The sequence below is a fragment of the Bos javanicus genome, chromosome 5, assembly GCF_032452875.1.
Source record: "Bos javanicus breed banteng chromosome 5, ARS-OSU_banteng_1.0, whole genome shotgun sequence".
In the NCBI taxonomy this organism is placed as follows: domain Eukaryota; kingdom Metazoa; phylum Chordata; class Mammalia; order Artiodactyla; family Bovidae; genus Bos; species Bos javanicus.
The window spans coordinates 1,988,773-2,007,167 of NC_083872.1; the positions used below are offsets into that span (position 1 = coordinate 1,988,773).

General features: G+C 37.1%; 1 protein-coding gene across 5 annotated transcripts in view; it reads left to right on the plus strand.

Annotated features, from left to right (window-relative positions):
* TBC1D15 (TBC1 domain family member 15) overlaps positions 1-18,395 on the plus strand; it is a 76,198-nt gene that overhangs the window by 37,776 nt on the left and 20,027 nt on the right. For 3 of the 5 annotated variants that reach the window (XM_061415523.1, XM_061415525.1, XM_061415526.1), the window contains 6 exons: positions 4,196-4,298; positions 5,324-5,374; positions 5,688-5,885; positions 7,309-7,437; positions 8,420-8,523; positions 10,089-10,183. In XM_061415523.1, the coding sequence (XP_061271507.1) occupies positions 4,196-4,298; positions 5,324-5,374; positions 5,688-5,885; positions 7,309-7,437; positions 8,420-8,523; positions 10,089-10,183 (680 nt within the window). The remainder of the gene's footprint in view (positions 1-4,195; positions 4,299-5,323; positions 5,375-5,687; positions 5,886-7,308; positions 7,438-8,419; positions 8,524-10,088; positions 10,184-18,395) is intronic. The other 2 variants (XM_061415524.1, XM_061415527.1) reach the window with 1 other exon arrangement.

Below are 18,395 nucleotides of genomic sequence, written 5' to 3' on the forward strand. Positions count from 1 at the left end.
GTGCATCCACCTGGAAACAAGAAGCCATGGGAATGGTGTTCCCCTCTTTTTTTCATTCAACAGGTATTTTTTTGTTGTTGTTGAGGGCCCACCATGTCCTAGACGTCGTACTAAGTGGTGGAAAGGAGCACTTAGTCAAAGAGATAAGACCTCTGTCTTCATGGAGTTTGTATTGTTTGCAGGAAAGACAAACATTGCTTATACAAATAAATGTAAAATTTCAGCTGTTAAAGTGCTATGAATTAGAAATTTAGCACAATGAAATATAGCATGTAATAGGGTAATATGTAAGTTTGTGTGTGTGTGTGTGTGTGTGTGTGTGTGTGTGTTACTAGTAAAGCTCTGAGAGAGAATGAGATTAACTAAGGAGAGGATAAAATGGGACAGAATGAGCTTAAGTGATTAATTAGAGCCTTTAATGACCTGGTCAAAGGGAAGACCCTAGCAGAGGAGTCTGACTCCCTACACTTTGTTTTCTCTCTGCCCACCAGGGTTTATCACATTTATGGTCAACCAAGGATGTGACTGTTTCTAGGGGAGGAGATAGCAGTGTAAAGTGAGTCCTTTAAAAGCTACATCCCTAATACCAGCCACTTCTCTATTGTGTATTCTCCTGTGACACTGGGGGCCAGTTTATTCTTTGCCCCTGAATAGCCTGAAATGTACATCAAAAATTTTATCCCCAAGGCCCCTCTGTATTCCAGGCAGAAAATAAGCACCCCTTAATCTTTTTCCCATCATAAATTGTACCCAATTACATTGTGTCATGTAGGTTACCAGAGATTGTATGCTGAGTCCAGGTGGTAGGATATTAGAAATTCCAGATAAACAGTCACCAGTATAAAAATAAGTCACAAATTTGTATAAGCTATCTCCTATTATCAAATTCTTAGGGAGATACTAAAGGTTCTTGTTTTTTATGTTCACAACTTAGGATCCAAATAAATGGAATTTCCAACTAAGTCCAAAGAAATGAAAATTCCCAACTATCCCCCATTTTTTACTTTATTAGGTTTCATTTCCTGTCTCTGGAGCAGTTATCCTAAGCAAAATGGTGTTTTCAGAGTCATGTTCCTATGGTCACAAATTGTAGAGACCAGAAGGAGAGTAGGCCAGGAAAAGCTTGGTTTCAGCAGCTTTACTGAGATCCTGGCTGCTGTGTTCCCAGGTCATCCTTCTTATCTTCTGAGTTCAAAACATCAGTAGACGTAGAATCAGACTACGTTATCTTTTTTCTCTGATTAACCTACATTAAGGAATGTGGCTTATATCTTTGGCTGTGATGTCTTCCTAATACTCCCTGAAATGAATTAAGGGCCTTAACCATACAGGTGAAAGGAAATTGCGGATTTGCTAGTGAGACAAAGGCTGGGGCAGCTATGCACGTTTCCTTCTTTCAGTTTTAGCAAGTGGATCAGTCAGCACAAAGTAGGCCAGCTTCTTGAGACTTAACTAGTTTCTCACCTAGTTTTCTTAACTACTGGGAAAAACAAATTGTCTTATTCGTTGATGTTCTGTACTGTTTGACTTATCAACATTTAAAACATCATATTTAGTGGGATCAAAGAATGAGCCACAGACACATTCTTGTTATTTTTCTGGAACCAAGTTGGTTGCTAGGATGTCAGTGAAGGTTATTGGTTCTGTTAAAATTATTTTATATATTAGGCCATTTAAAAATTAATACATAAATATCCAAACAGTGAAATATTTCCTTAAAAAGCCAAATTGGTTGTATCATAACACCAGCCATTTACGAGATTAGGTTCTTGACCCTTATATATTCTCTTTGTGAGATACATTTATGTGTGTTGTGTGTGTGTATTCGTACATACATATGTACACATTTGTTCAGTTGCTGTTGTGTCCGACTCTTTGTGACCCCATGGACTGTAGCCCACCAGTCTCCTCTGTCCATGGGATTTCTCAGGGAAGAATACTGGAGTGGGTTGCCATTTCCTTCTCCAGGGGATCTTCCTCACCCAAGGATTGAACTGCGCCTTCTGCATTAGCAGGAATATTCTTTACCACTGAGCCCTCAGAGAAGCCTATATAGAAATTATATAAATAGGATTAAACTATACAGTTTTGCTGTAAATATTCTGTACCTTTTAACTAACCTTTTCTCCTTTGTATCTTTTGCAACATTATTATTTATTTAGCTTTCCATATTGATATCAGTAGCAATATAAAATAGTTACTGTTCCATCTCAATGTGCAAACATTCTTCAGCTGTTGTAATTTCTGAATTCTGAAGTCTTTGAGAGAGGCTCACTCCAAAGTACTTCTGAATTTTCAGTAATTATGCATCTATAGTTAGGATGTTAGACAGTGGTTTTCTTTAAGTCCTTTAGTAGGATCTAATAGAATTGCTGATGTTAGCATCATTAAAAGTTCTATCTTACTGCTGCAGTGAGGTTTTGAAAGTCTTGAATAACGTTGTTATGAGTGAGCAACTTCCCAGAATCTATAATACCCCAGAATATGTAAATATAATAATTACTCTTTCCGGATTCATTCAGTATGGTAATCTGGCAGGTGGAAATGGGACAGTGTTCTGGAATGCCAGGCCTCCTTCTGGTGAGCTCTGCAGTTGTTTAACAGCATATCACCTGTCCTCTTGCTGATGTGCTTGAAAAAAACGCTTTGTTGATTTCTTTAGGGGCAAACAAGTATAATGTGACTTCCTCTAGCCCCTCACCACAGAGAATTAGTTATTAAAAAAATAAAAGAAATTCTTCCTTTTATAAAAGTGTCTGTGGTTGGTCGTTGGTTGACCAGTCATTTCTTCTTTGGATCTCCAGTCTTGTGACCATGGTTTTACATCTGGAGCCAAATAGTTGGCTGGGCACAGATAACTGAAGGTTGCATATGTGTTCCCCTTCAACATGCATAAGCCAGTGTTTTGACTTTCATGATCACTTATTTGTAGTTAAAGAAAAAAATTGGTTTAAACTATGTTTAGAGACAAATAACCATAGTGCCAGCACCACTGTGTTAGGAAAAAATACGTTCCTGTATTAATTATTTTCTTTTTCTGATGCTACATTTACAAGTTGAGCTATCACTTAGAAATGGCTTGTGAGAACCTGTAGGTCTTCATGTTAAGCATGAACCACCCCCCAGGAGAGATTCAGAAAAGTGATTAATGAAAATCGAACATTTAAAAGTGATTTTTTTCCACTACTTCAAATGACTCAACCTTAACTCTTTTAAAAAGCCAAGGGGCTTATTAAGCTGTTATTGTCTTTGAGGAGTGAGTTCTGACTAAGAGTAAAATCTGTTTTGGATTTCATGTCCCCCCATCATTGCTGTTGCATCCTCTTATGTAAGAATTGAGAAGAGATAACTGATACTGAAGTTCTTATCTCAAGTTTTTTTAATAAACTAGAAGTAGATAGCAGCAAAACAGTGCATTTAATTTTTGTTTTTAAATACAAAAGTTGTGGATTTATTACAGCTGGCTTACTAACTTATAAAACTTTTGAATAGAAAAAGACTGGCTAATTCGTTTACTTCAAATTGGGTCTCTTTTTGGAAAGCATTTTGTTTATTCTGTAGTTACTAGGAAATGTGAAGAAAAACTTGTGTCCAGACCTTAATAAGCAAGAACTAAAAGTACACTGTTAGGTGAACTGTACATTACAGCCATGTGTGTTATGATAATTATTTGCATAATTAATGATCTTTAACAGATAATCTTTTGTATCTTATATTTTTAACATCTTATATTGAAATACTCCCAAGCTGTGAAGTGTCCATTTCAAAATAGGATGTTTTCCTGTAGTGGACATATTACATATATCAATGAATCCTGAAGGGTGCTTCAACTTTCTTTATAAGAGAAAATATATTCTTATAATAAGGGAAGATATATTTGTAAGGATTTTTTACTCTATTCTAAATAACAGTTTGGGTTTGGGTTCATTATAATTTAGTTCTCTTGAATAAAATAAAATAGAAATACACTTCATCCTTTTTTATTTGTTAATTTAGTAGTTTCATGTAGTTTTGGAACTCACTTAAGATAGTTACTAAATAGTTGCTAATACTGTATTGATGGGAAATTGTCATGGAACTGGACATTTAAGGTTTGTTGTTGTTAAGGAAAAATAACTATGCATTAGTAATTACGCAGGTATCACTGATAAAGTGTGCTACTGTTTTCTACAAATCCCTTTTTTTTTTATTACAGATCTCCACAGGACAAAAGAACACTTCTTGTGAATTGTCAGAATAAGAGTCTTTCACAGTCTTTTGAAAATCTTCTTGATGAACCAGCATATGGTCTAATACAAGTATGTTTCTTAAGTCTCAGCTCAGTTCAGTCGCTCAGTCGTGTCCGACTCTTTGCAGCTCCATGAATCGCAGCACGCCAGGCCTCCCTGTCCATCACCAACTCCCGGAGTTCACCCAGACTCATGTCCATTGAGTCGGTGATGCCATCCAGCCATCTCATCCTCTGTCTATTTTGTATTAATCTGTTAGTCTGACCCCATTATTTTATATACATGCTACCTCTTACTTTCTTAGAGATGATACAGAATGAGGCACATGTCTGTTTGTGTGTAAACTTTATGGAACTATTCTCTGTAATTTTATAGAAATAGTATGTATCATCCTATAGAAATAGTATGTATCATCTAGTTTGAATTTTTATTTTCCATTTAAGAAGGTTCATTTGGGGTCAGGTTAGTCTAATTTCTCTTCAAGTATTTGAGTATATCCTTGAATTTGGCTAAAAAGCACAGGCAGAACTGAAGATAATTTTTTACTCAGATTTCTATGTAAACTTAATGGCATTTTTGTTGACTCATTTGTTTATTCACTAAAGATAATTTTTTACTCAGATTTCTATGTAAACTTAATGGCATTTTTGTTGACTCATTTGTTTATTCATTCAACAAATGCTTGAGTGCTTACTTTGTCCTAGATGTTCTTTTCTTGGTTCTGACGATAAAGTGGCGGCTTTTTAGGAAGGAGGACAGGAGAGCTCTTGAATGCTGATTAAAATAAAAAGTGAGGGAGCAGTTTTTCTTATTATGAAAAATAATCATTTTAAAGATAGACCTTTAAGAAGTAGCTGTTTTGCTAAATATGAATAAGCAGGCAGTTTTGAATTTAGAAATAACTTTTGCAGTAGAAAAATGTTTTTTTACTGTTTTCTAGGACAGCACTGTCCAGAACAAATTACTCTTACTGGCATGAGTTACCCGTATATGTCAACTAATATTTAAATATTGTGAGTGTTTACACTTAGCTGTCAGATATTTTGTATTAGTGTGGTACTGCACACTTTAAGAAGTATTTTTTTTTTGTGAAGGCAGGACTACTAGACAGAAGAAAGCTGTTGTGGGCCATTCATCAGTGGAAAGTAAGCACTGCATATATTTCTGGTGTATGCAGATTGAATGAAGCCTGCAAATCATTTGTTTATCTGCAATTCAATCAGTAGTGTTAGCTTGTCATTTAATATGCTATTTTAACCAAATGAAAATATTGGCTTAGAAAATTTAAATTTTTCTTCCCAGAAAGAAATGAAATTTTAAAATAATCTTAGAATACTGTTTTAGTTCTGATTTCCCTCCCCCTTTTAAAAAACTTGGCTCTTATGCTAATCTTATCATGAAGTATTTTTATTGTTTATTTGAATTAATTGTGCCAATATTTTTCTTCTTACTACATAGAAAATTAAAAAGGATCCTTATACAGCAACTATGGTAGGATTTTCCAAAGTCACAAACTACATTTTTGATAGTTTAAGAGGCAGTGATCCTTCTGTGCATCAGCGACCACCTTCAGAGATGGCAGATTTTCTTAGTGATGCTATTCCAGGTTTAAAGATAAATCAACAAGAAGAACCAGGATTTGAAGTCATCACAAAGGTGAGTGGAGTTTGTGTTAATATAGCTCTTGTATTTTAGCAAGAGAAATGCTTTTTAATGCTACACAAATGCATTTCTATAGAAATATAGAAATTAAATGATATATAGAAACTCAGTTTTGGTCATACCTGGCTTCTTTCTCACAATCCTTTCTTATAACTTTTTGCTGACAGATAACAATTCAGGCTTGTCCTGCCACCAGATTCTTGGTTGTTTCTTCACCAACTATACTGCTTTCCTTTTCTATTCATCAGTGTTAGATCTCTTTTCTTTGATTACTTTTTGATAATAATGAATAGGTTGTTCGTTTCATTGAATGCATAGTGAAGTCGCTCAGTCATGTCCGACTCTCTGTGACCCCATGGACTGTAGCCTACCAGGCTTCTCCATCCTTGGGATTTTCCAAGCAAGAATACCTGGAGTGGGTTGCCATTTCCTTCTCCAGGAGATCTTCCCAACGTAGGGATTGAACCCAGGTCTCCTGTGTTGTAGGCAGACTCTTTACCGTCTGAGCCACGAGGGAAGTCCACTGAGTGCACAGGAGTGAGGAAATAGTAAGCCTTGCATGTTGCCCATAGTTCTGTTCCAGATTTTTGTTTCTCAGTTACTCTACGCAGGCAGCTAGTCAGGACACTACTCTTGGGCTTTCATTCTTATGTGAATATTTTCTTTTTAAGTAAGATTAATTTTGGCTTTGAATTATGTCAGATCTTTACATTTGCTCAACAAGACTTGAATTTGTTACAATTCTAGGCTCCACACAGAACATTATGAAATATCTAAATTATAGTACTTAACAGAGAAGGAAATGGCAACCCACTCCAGTACTCTTGTGTGGAGAATCCCATGGACAGAGGAGCCTGGCGGGCTACAATCCATGGGGTTGCAAAGAGTTGGATACAATTGAGCAACCAACACACACACACACTTAAAGAACTTATCTTACAAATGGCATTTAAAAATTACCAACATTAATTGAATAAAAAACTGTATAAAATGCAATGTGAAGCTAATGAATCATAAATCAATTCTGAGAGCTACCAATTTTAGTTTGGAAGAAAAGTTAATTTTAGAATATGAATGGAATAGTACTCTATTTTTTAAAAATAATATAGCATACCATTTAGTTTGAAGGGTTTGTTTTAGAATTTATATGTTGAATATTCTATACTTAGGTAATTGAAACCCAAAGTAGCAAATGTTTTTCTGTTTCTGAATTTATCACGCAGTTATTTGTGTGTTTAGTAGGAGAGAAAAATGTATGTAGTGTTATTGCAGTTTATAAACTAAATATTGGAAACTAAGGGAAAATATTAGAAATGTTGGAACTTATGTGTGAGTAATAGTATTTTAGTTTTAGTTGCTATATACTTTGATTTCATTTCACTTGTGAAAGGTGTCCTTTTTGCTTATCTTATTTTAGATTGATTTGGGCGAAAGACCTGTTGTTCAAAGGAGAGAGCCAGTATCATTGGAAGAATGGACTAAGAACGTTGATTCTGAAGGAAGAATTTTAAATGTAGATAATATGAAGCAGATGATATTTAGAGGGGTAATTACTTTAGTATTTTAAATTGTTGGTATTTGAGTTTTCTTTTTTCTTTGAAATGTTGGAGAGATGAACTCCATTTTGATGAATGATATTTTCAAATCCCTGTAGGACAGAGTGAGGTGCTTGTGATGTCCTTGAGGGTTGGGTTGGAGGGATATACTGTTAAGCCTGTGGAAAGGCACTCTTTCTTGCTTGGAAGTTCTGTGGGTGATATGAAGGAGGTGATGTGTTTCTCTGTGGTAGCTGCCTTTTCCAGTAGGGTTTGGGTTTAGGAAGACTAATCAGTTCCACTGTCAGCTGTATAGTCTCTTGTATACTCTTCATTGTTTGTTTTCTGGCAGCTGCTTACATCTTTAGAATCTCAAAGTCAAAAACAAGGTAGTATTCACTGAATTGAGCTATTTTCATATATATATACGTACCTTGGAGATATTGTGGGTGCGTTCTAGACTGCTGCAGTAAAGTGAATATTGTAGATAAGCAAGTCACTCAAATTTTTTGATTTCCCAATGCATATAAAAATTACACTTATGCTGTGTACTGTATTTAGTTGATTAATTGTTCAACAGTGTCATGTCTAAGGAAAAATGTACATATTTTAATTAAAAAAATACAAAACAAAAAGATTTAATAACAGTAACATCAGAGATCACTGATCACAAATCACCATAACAAATAATAATGAAACAGCTGGAAATATTGCAAGAACTACCAGATTGCAACTCAGAGACATGAAATGACAAATGCTGTTAAAAAATTATTGCAAAGATAGATTTGTTTGACACAGGCTTGTCACAGATGTTTAATTGAATTCAAAAATGCAATATTTGAGAAATGCAGTGAAACAAAGTGCAGTAAAATGAGATATGCCTGTATAAAACTATCTCTTAATCATTAGTTTTTCTGTTTATATGCGAGTTTTGTAAGATAAAATATCGCATTCATTTTTTACAAGTGTGTTTAATATGCATATTTTCTTCAGGGACTTAGTCATGCATTGAGAAAACAAGCATGGAAATTTCTTCTGGGTTATTTTCCTTGGGACAGTACCAAAGAGGAAAGAACTCAGTTACAAAAACAAAAGACGTAAGTAATGGTCTTTTGTATGCTTACTAAAGAAACCCAAGTAACTTACCCATATAAAGTGTAATATACTGGGATATGGGAGTATGTTCTTATTTTCATTTTTTTAATTTAAACATTATGACTGCGGTGCTGCTGCTGCTGCGAAGTCGCTTCAGTCATGTCCAACTCTGGGCAACCCCACAGACAGCAGCCCATCAGGCTCCCCCGTTCCTGGGATTCTTCAGGCAAGAACACTGGAATGGGTTGCTATTTCCTTCTCCAGTGCGTGAAAGTGAAAAGTGAAAGTGAAGTCTCTCACTCGTGTCTGACTCCTAGCGACCCCATGGACTGTAGCCTACCAGGCTCCTCCATCCATGGGATTTTCCAGGCAAGAGTACTAGAGTGGGTTGCCATTGCCTTCTCTGTTATGAGTGCAGTAGTTAATTTCAAACCAGAAATGCTTATTAGAGAGATTTTATTGCAATTACATTGGTGAATATATTGAAAGATGGTTAAAAAAATTCTAGTTCCTTTGTATCTACATTTTAAACAAACTTAGATATAGATTTTTAAATATATCTCATTTATCTTGATTCATTTTTATAGTTTATTATGAAATTATAAAAATGGTTGATTAGAGTATTTGATATTTAGGTTAATTGCCTTTAAATTATTTTCCTGGTGCTCTTATAAACTGGTCTTTGATTCTTTTTTGGGGAAGTGTGTTTCTATTTTTAAGTAATTAAAACTTAATTAGAAAAAAACTTAAAAAGAAACACAGACCAACTGTCCAGTTTTACTTATTCCCAGTTCGTCAGTCTAACCTTTAATTTAAAGCTCATTTTCAGTCATTATATATATATTCAAACTCACACAGTCCTTTCTCATCTCAATATGTTTGCCAGAACTTCTTAGACATTTTCACATCAAATTTCTGCAGTTAACTGGTTGGAAAATGGCACTCTTATGTTACATTAAAGAAAAAAGAATTTTTTTTTCCTTAGGTTTATATTGAGTTGGCCAAAAAGTTTATATTGGGTTGGCCAAACAAGCTTTTTGGCCAACCGAATATTTGTCACTATTCAGAAATTCTAGTGGTTATAAAGTATTTAATGACAGGAATAAGTTTAGGTCTGATATTAAGGATTTAAATAATGTTTCCTTAAAATCTCACGTAAATTAATCACGTAGTTTAAACAAAGCTTATGACATAAGGTTATTTTATTTTTCCTTTGTTTTTACTAATTTATCATAACTTGAAACATTCACTGTCATTTGTAAGTTTATATCTCATTAGCATGGCAGCCCACTCCAATACTCTTGCCTGGCAAATTCCTGAGCGACTTCACTTTCACTTTTCACTTTCATGCATTGGAGAAGGAAATGGCAACCCATTCCAGTGTTCTTGCCTGGAGAATCCCAGGGACGGGGGAGCCTGGTGGGCTGCCGTCTATGGGGTTGCCGAGAGTCGGACACAACTGAAGCAACTTAGCAGCGGCAGCAGCATCATAAATGCTTTGATACATTAGAATTTTTTTTAGGTGTTCAAGTAACTTTTTTTTTTGGTGTAAAATTGTTTTTTGCAGTGATGAATACTTCAGAATGAAACTGCAGTGGAAATCTGTCAGCGAGGAACAAGAGAAAAGAAATTCGAGGTTAAGAGATTATAGAAGTCTTATCGGTAATTTTTTCTTAATTTTGGAAATGTTTGAAAGGATTGCATGGAAGTTTTGATGAGATTTAAGAAATGAAGATATATAGTGAGAGTTAGGGCCCAAATAAAAAATCAGAGGCTTATGGCAAAGATTCTTACCATGAAAATACCTCAAACCTCCTAGGACAGCCTTTGGAATATGATTTAGGTGCTCTTTCTAGCTGCAAGCCTCTCTCTGGCTCTGTAGCCTTCTGAGGAAACTAACATTGTTGTGAACTTGGGCCAGATAATAAGGTCATAAAGCTGTGTCTCAGAGAGAGAAGATGGAGTAGAGGATGCAAAACTTACCTTTCCCCCTAAACACATCAGAAATCTACACGTGGAACAATTTTCACTGAAAACTAACTGGAGACTAGCGAAGAGAGTCCTGCACAGTCAAAGCTGAGAGAAAGATATACATGATATTGAATAGGAAAGGAGGACAAGTGATGAGGTTGGGACTTGTGTCGCTGGGAGAGGACTCAGGAAATTACATGGGTAGAGGTCCTCCTTGGGGACTGAGTGGGTTGAGCCACATACTAGGTACCACAGTCATGGGGTCCAGCACATGAAAAATGAGCCTCCTTGGCTGGTTGGAGGGCGAGTGGGCTTAATAGGAGGCTTGTAGGAAGCCTGAACTCTGCTCTTGAGGAGGGTGCACATACTTACCTGAGGCAGGGTGGAGAGGGTGGATCGAAAGCTAACCACCCTTGCACCGTCCTGGCCTGAGCTAAACAGACACTCTGTAGTCCTGTTTAGGAGACAGGCTGTGAGATACAGAAGCAACTCAGGCCTGAAGCAGCATATGAACAGGGTAGGGGGCACCCATTACAGGCAGAATATCAGAAGCAGTCTGGATCTGTGACCTTTGCAGGACCCATAGCCCATGCCCCCACACTTGGAGTGCCCAGATTAGCACCTCTTGTTCTACCAGTGTTCCCACTGGGAGAGGTGTATAGGGTACATACTTAGAGGGAAGAGAACCCACTCAGACTGACCCCTGGGCCTTGTGCTCCAGGAATTTGAGTCCTGACCCTGTCCCTGAAAGGGAGATGACAGCAGAGGGTCAGACAGCCAGCTCATAGCCGGCTCTGGCCCTAGCCCCTCCATCTTGAGCCACACCTCCTACCAAGGTGACAGCTGCCATCATGCTCTCAGGGAAAATGTGACCTGTGTTCAGGATTAATCCAGCTTTCCCTCCAAAGCCATGGGCACATGCTGACTGTATAGGGATTTCCCCACGTAATGACACCCATAAGCTGTTTCTCTCTGAAATTAGGTAAAGGTTAAACAAAACAAGAAGACAGAGGAATTTGTTTCAATTGAAAGAGTAAGAGAAAACCCCTGAAAAAACAGCTAATGAAACAGAAATAAGCAGTTTACCAGATAAAGAATTCAAAGCGTTTTTATGAGTAATAACACAGAAAATAGAAAAAAGAACTGAAAAATACAGACTGAAATGAAAAACACACTGTAAGGAATTAATAGTAGACTGGATGATCCAGAGCACATAGATGGTCTGGAAGATAGAATAATGGAAATCATCTAACCAGAACAGCAAAAAGAAAAAAAAAGGAACAGTGTAAGGGACCACTGGGACAACATGAACTATACCAACATTTGCATTATGGGAGTCCCAGAAGGAGAAGGGGCGGAGGTTGGAAATGGATGACATTTTCCACAAAACTAGAACAGATAATCCTAAAATTAATAATGTAACTGCAGAAGACCCCCAAAATGCCAAAGTAATCTTGAGACAAAAAAAAGCTGGAGGTATTATGCTTTCTTGACTTCAGACTATACTACAAAGCTACAGTTATGGATACAGCATGGTACTGAAACAAAAACATACATAGGTCCCAGTGGGACAGAATGGAGAGCCCAGAAACAAACTCACATACTTACGGTTATTTAATCTACAACAAAGGAGGAAAGAATATATAATGCAGAAAAGATAGTCTCTTCATTAAATGGTGCTGGGAAAACTGAAGAGCTGTGTATAAAACAGATTAGAACATTTCCTCACACCGTATATAAAAGTGTAAACTAAAAATGGATTAAATACCTAAATGTGAGGCGTGAAACCATAAAATTCCTAGAAGAGAACTTAGGCAAGATACTCTTTGATGTAAATCATAGCATTGTTTTTTTTGGATTTGTCTCCTAAGGCAAAGGAAACTAAAGCAAAAGTAACCAAATGGAACTAATAAAAACTTAAAAGCTATTTCGCGGCAAAAGAAAACCATTGACAAAATGAAAGCCTGTTTCTGGATGGGAGAAAATATTTGTAAATGATAGGACCTTTAAGTGGTTAGCACCCAAAAATACATAAACGGCTCAAAAAAATTAATTAAAAAATAGACAGAAGACCTGAATAGATACTTTCCAACGAAGACATCCAGACGGCCAACAGGCACATGGGAAGATGCTCAGCAGTACTAACCAGTGGAGAAATGCAAATCAAAACCACAGATGTTACCTCATACCTGACAGAAGGCTATCACTTAAAAAGAAGACAGATAACTAATGTTGGTGATATGACTAAAAAGGAATCCTTGTACACTTTTGATGGGAAATGTAAGTTGGTACAGCCACTATAAAAAACAGTATGGAGGGCCTTCAGAATACTAAAAATAGAACTACCATTCAGTTCAGTCCAGTCGCTCAGTCGTGTCCGACTCTTAGTGACCCCATGAATTGCAGCACGCCAGGCCTCCCTGTCCATCACCAACTCCCGGAGTCCACCCAAACTCATGTCCATTGAGTCGGTGATCCCATCCAGCCATCTCATCCTCTGTCGTCCCTTTCTCCTCTTTGCCCCCGTCCCTCCCAGCATCAGAGTCTTTTCCAATGAGTCAGCTCTTCGCATGAGGTGGCCAAAGTATTGGAGTTTCAGCTTCAGCATCAGTCCTTCCAAAGAACACCCAGGACTGATTGCCTTAGAATGGACTGGTTGGATCTCCTTGCAGTCCAAGGGACTCTCAAGAGTCTTCTCCAACACCACAGTTCAAAAGCATCAATTCTTCGGTGCTCAGCTTTCTTCACAGTCCAACTCTTACATCCATACATGACCACTAGAAAAACCATAGCCTTGACTAGACGGACCTTTGTTGGCAAAGTAGTATCTCTGCTTTTGAATACGCTATCTAGGTTGGTCATAACTTTTCTTCCAAGGAGTCAGCGTCTTTTAATTTCATGGTTGCAGTCACCATCTGCAGTGATTTTGGAGCCCCCCAAAATAAAGTCTGGCACTGTTTCCACTGTTTCCACATCTATTTCCCATGAAGTGATGGGACCAGATGCCATGATCTTCGTTTTCTGAATGTTGAGCTTTAAGCCAACTTTTTCACTCTCCTCTTTCACTTTCATCAAGAGGCTCTTTAGTTCCTCTTCACTTTGTGTCATAAGGGTGGTGTCATCTGCTTATCTGAGGTTATTGATATTTCTCCCAGCAATCTTGATTCCAGCTTGTGCTTCTTCCAGTCCAGCATTTCTCATGATGTACTCTGCATAGAAGTTAAATAAGCAGGGTGACAATATATAGCCTTGACGTACTCCTTTTCCTATTAGGAACCAGTCTGTTCCATGTCCAGTTCTAACTGGCTTCCTGACCTGCATATAGGTTTCTCAGGAGGCAGGTCAGGTGGTCTGGTATTCCCATCTGTTTCAGAATGTTCCACAGTTTATTGTGATCCACACAGTTAAAGGCTTTGACATAGTCAGTAAAGCAGAAATGGATGTTTTTCTGGAACTCTCTTGCTTTTTCAATGATCCAGCGGGTGTTGGCAATTTGATCTCTGGTTCCTCTGCCTTTTCTAAAACCAGCTTGAACATCTGGAAGTTCATAGGTCTTGTATTGCTGAAGCCTGGCTTGGAAAATTTTGAGCATTACTTTACTAGCGTGTGAGATGAGTGTAATTATGTGATAGTTTGAGCATTACTTGGCATTGCCTTTCTTTGGGATTAGAATGAAAACTGACCTTACTCAGCCATAAAAAAAGAATGAATTCCTCCCATTTGCAATGGTGCGGGTGGACCTAGAGAGTATTATGTATGGTCAAATAAAAGAAAGGTGAAAGATGAATAATCTATTACCAGTTATATATGAAATATAAAAAAATACAGTGAACCAAATGTATATGAGAAAACAGAAACGGAATAATAGATGTAGAAAACAAACTCGTGGTTATCAGTGGGAAGAGGGAAGACGGATGGGCCAAGATAGGAGTACGGTGTTAAGAGATACACACTACTATGCATAAGATAGATAAGCAAAAGGATATACTGTACAGTACAGAGAAATGTGGCTGTTATTCTGTAGTAATTTTAAATGGAGTATAATATATAAAAATAGTATCACTATGTTACATACCTGAAACTAATACTGTAAGTCAATTATAGTTTAAAAAAAGAAATCAGAATGGAAAATGTTTTAAAATGTGTGTTTAATATTTTTGGTTGTCTCTTCCAATAGGAATATGAGTGCAGCCAGTATAAGTCCTAATATATTTTGAGTTCCAAAAATGAATTAAAGAAATGTTTAACTTTATTTGCTTGTTAATTTCATTAAAAAATGATCGTATTCCTCCTTACAGAAATACCTTGTTTATTATAGAAAAATTAGAAACTATAGATGAGCCTAAGAGAATGAAATAAAAATCTTGTTTCTGTCATTCAAAGAAAACAGCAATGGTTAAGAGGCTTTGGCTTACATCCTTCAAGACCTTCTTTAAATATACATATATTTTATTTTTTAATCAAATAAATGACCCCAGATAGTAAATCTTTATCAGTATTTAAGAACTGCATAACTTCATCTGGGAATATTTATTCTCTGAAGAAGAGATACTTGATAGAATTTTACATTAAAAGAATTACTTTTACCAAATAGTTACTGGATTGTCTGGCTCTTATGATGAAGGCCAGGTTGGTATAAGTTACTGAAGGTGTGTAGTTACTGTTATACATGTTTACCTGAAAAGTTCAGTTCATAACTTCCATTTTACAGATAAAGAAAACTGAAGCATTGAGAGCATAAATGTCATGTAATTAATAAGAGCAGTACCCAATTTTAACGCTTACTGTTTGTTGCCTGGCCTCTATATAATTTTAGGATAGTTTTTGATAGTAGTGAAACTTGTAAAATTCTTATATTTGGTTTTGTGTATCTGTAAGCTTTATAAATAAAGATTTGAGGGATGCTTTTGACCACCATGATCATCACTATCATCCCATGAAAGAAAAATTTCTCTAAATCATAGGAATCCCAGCATAAAAGACTGATTTGGCAGCTTTTGTATACATAAAGACAAATGCTGAGATCTTTGTTTGATTGAAAAAAATCTTTATTTTCCTGAAAAATAAATTAGACCAGAGGAAACCACATCCTTCCTGTGGTTAAGGCAAAAGTTTGGAGATCTTGAGGAATGGGGTTATCTGAAGTTTCCACCTGAAGCCTCCTGCTATTTTCTGTTTCAGTAGGAAAACGATAATGTACTCTTCCTTCCTGCTTAGAAACATTGGGAGTGAAAGGGATCTTAGAGAAAAATGAACCCAGTGTTTTAAGCCCTTTCCTTCCACATGCCGTCCTTTCTTCCCTTTGTCAAGCAGCAGCAGTGATGACTGATCTTCTCACTCTTTCCTGTGTCCTGTTTTCAGTTTCCATGAAATTGAAAGAAAAATTTAGATGTTTTAAATGCCTGTTACGTAATTTGAATTGAGACAAAATTTACTGTAATTTTCTCATTTTTAGCAGATAATGAAATGGAAGCTCAGAAAAGGTTAGTAAATTATCTTAAGTCATCTATCTGGATCGTTGCATAGCATAGACTCTTTCCTAATCAGATCTTTCAACTATACTGTGCTTTTTACAAATACAAGTATATAATGCATTCGTTTAAAAGCATTTTTTTTCCTGTCATACCTTTTCCCAAAAATATTCCTTAGGACTTTAGAAAAAATTACCAAAAGCTCTTTGTTGTTGTTTGGTATAAATTTTCTGTAAGTATTATTTTTAAATGTACTCCTTTTTGTTGCACTGGGCCTTCGGTGCTGCGCGTGGGCTCTTTCTAGTTGTGCGGAGTGGGGCTCTTCTCTGTTGGGTGTGGGCTTCTCACCGTGCTGGCTTGTCTGGTCGCCGAGTACAGGCTCTAGGTGGACGGGCTTCCGTAGTTGGGGCTCTCGGGCTTTAGAGCGTGAACTCAGTAGATGTGGCACAGAGCAGCTCAGCTGCTGCTCTGTGGCATGTGCGATCCTCCTGGACCAGAGATCGAACCTGTGTTCCTGCGAACCTGTGTTCCTAAATTGGAAAGCGGATTCATAACCACTTGACCACCAGGGAAGCCCTGAATTCTCTGTATTAAAAAAAAAATGCAGATAAGCTGTAGGCCTTGTGGATCATGGCAAAAAGGTGACTTTTATTTTAAATATGAAGAGGAACTGTTGAAGTATTTGAAGTAAAACCCTATTTATATTTTAAAGTCATTTTTTCTGCTGTATGTAAATTGGATTGAATCAAGATAAGAGTAGGAACAAGGAGACCACTTAGTAGGAATGATTCCAAAACAAGAGATGGTGGTGGTGGAGATGTAGAGAGGTAGATTGATACAGGTTATATTTTGTGATAAAATTGGTAAGACTTTGTGAGAAATGAGGGATGGGACTGTGTTTCTTGGCTTGAGAAATTGATCATTTGGTGGTGCTACTTACTGAGATGCATGGAGTATCAGTTCAGTTCAGTCACTCAGTCGTGTCTGACTCTGATCCCATGGACTGCAGCACGCCAGGCTTCCCTGTCCATCACCAACTCCCAGAGCTTACTCAAACTCATGTCCATTGAGTTGGTGATGCCATCCAACTGTCTCATCCTCTGTCGTCCCCTTCTCCTCCCACCTTCAATCTTTCCCAGCATCAGGGTCTTTTTAAATGAGTCACCTCTTTGCATCAGGTGGCCAAAGTATTGGAGTTTCAGCTTCAACATCAATCCTTCCAATGAACACCCAGGACTGATCTCCTTTAAGATAGACTGGTTGGATCTCCTTGCAGTCCAAGGGACTCTCAAGAGTCTTCTCCAACACCACAGTTCTTTGGCTTGCAGCTTTCTTTATAGTCCAACCCTCACATCCATACATGACTACTGGAAAAACCATAGCTTTGACTAGACAGACCTTTGTTGGCAAAGTATAGTGTTGTTGTTGGCATGGAGTATAGTGAAACTGAATTAGATGCTACATATATATCTTAAGGTAGGACATACAAATGGAATGTCAAGTGGCAGTAATCTGCAGTAGTCTGGATAGGTTATATAAATTTGGTTATTGTTAATGTAAATATCCATGGTAATGGAAGATATCGCCTAGGGAAAAAAGAGAGGCAGGAATACGAGTCTTTAGAGCATTGTTTCCTAACTTTTACTGCATGTTAGAATCACCACGGGTCTTTTTAGAAATCATATTATTTTAGACAATCATATATTCATTCATTTAATAAATATCTGCTTAGTGCGTATTACTAGCATGTGAGATGAGTGCAATTATGGGGTAGTTTCAGCATTCTTTGGCATTGCCTTTCTTTGGGATTGGAATGAAAACTGACCATTCCCAGTCCCGTGGCTACTGCTGAGTTTTCCAAATTTGCTGACATATTGAGTGTAGCACTTTCACAGCATCATCTTTCAGGATTTGAAAGAGCTCAACTGGAATTCCATCACCTCCAGTAGCTTTGTTCTTAGTGATGCTTCCTAAGGCCCACTTGACTTCACATTCCAGGATGTCTTAGGTGAGTGATCACACCATCGTGATTATCTGGGTCATGAAGATCTTTTTTGTACAGTTCTTCTGTGTATTCTTGCCACCTCTTCTTAATATCTTCTGCTTCTGTTAGGTCCATACAACTTCTGTCCTTTATTGTGCCCATCTTTGTATGAAATATTCCCTTGGTATCTCTAATTTTCTTGAAGAGATCTCTAGTCTTTCCCATTCTGTTGTTTTCCTCTATTTCTTTGCATTGATCGCTGAGGAAGGCTTTCTTATCTCTCCTTGCTATTCTTTGGAACTCTGCATTCAGATGCTTATATCTTTAGTAAGTACCAAATTTCCAAAGTGGATATATTAGGTGTGGAATTCAGGGGAGAGCTAGGGGCTAGGGATAGAAATTTAGAGATCATCAACATATCGATTGGAGAAGGCAATGGCACCCCACT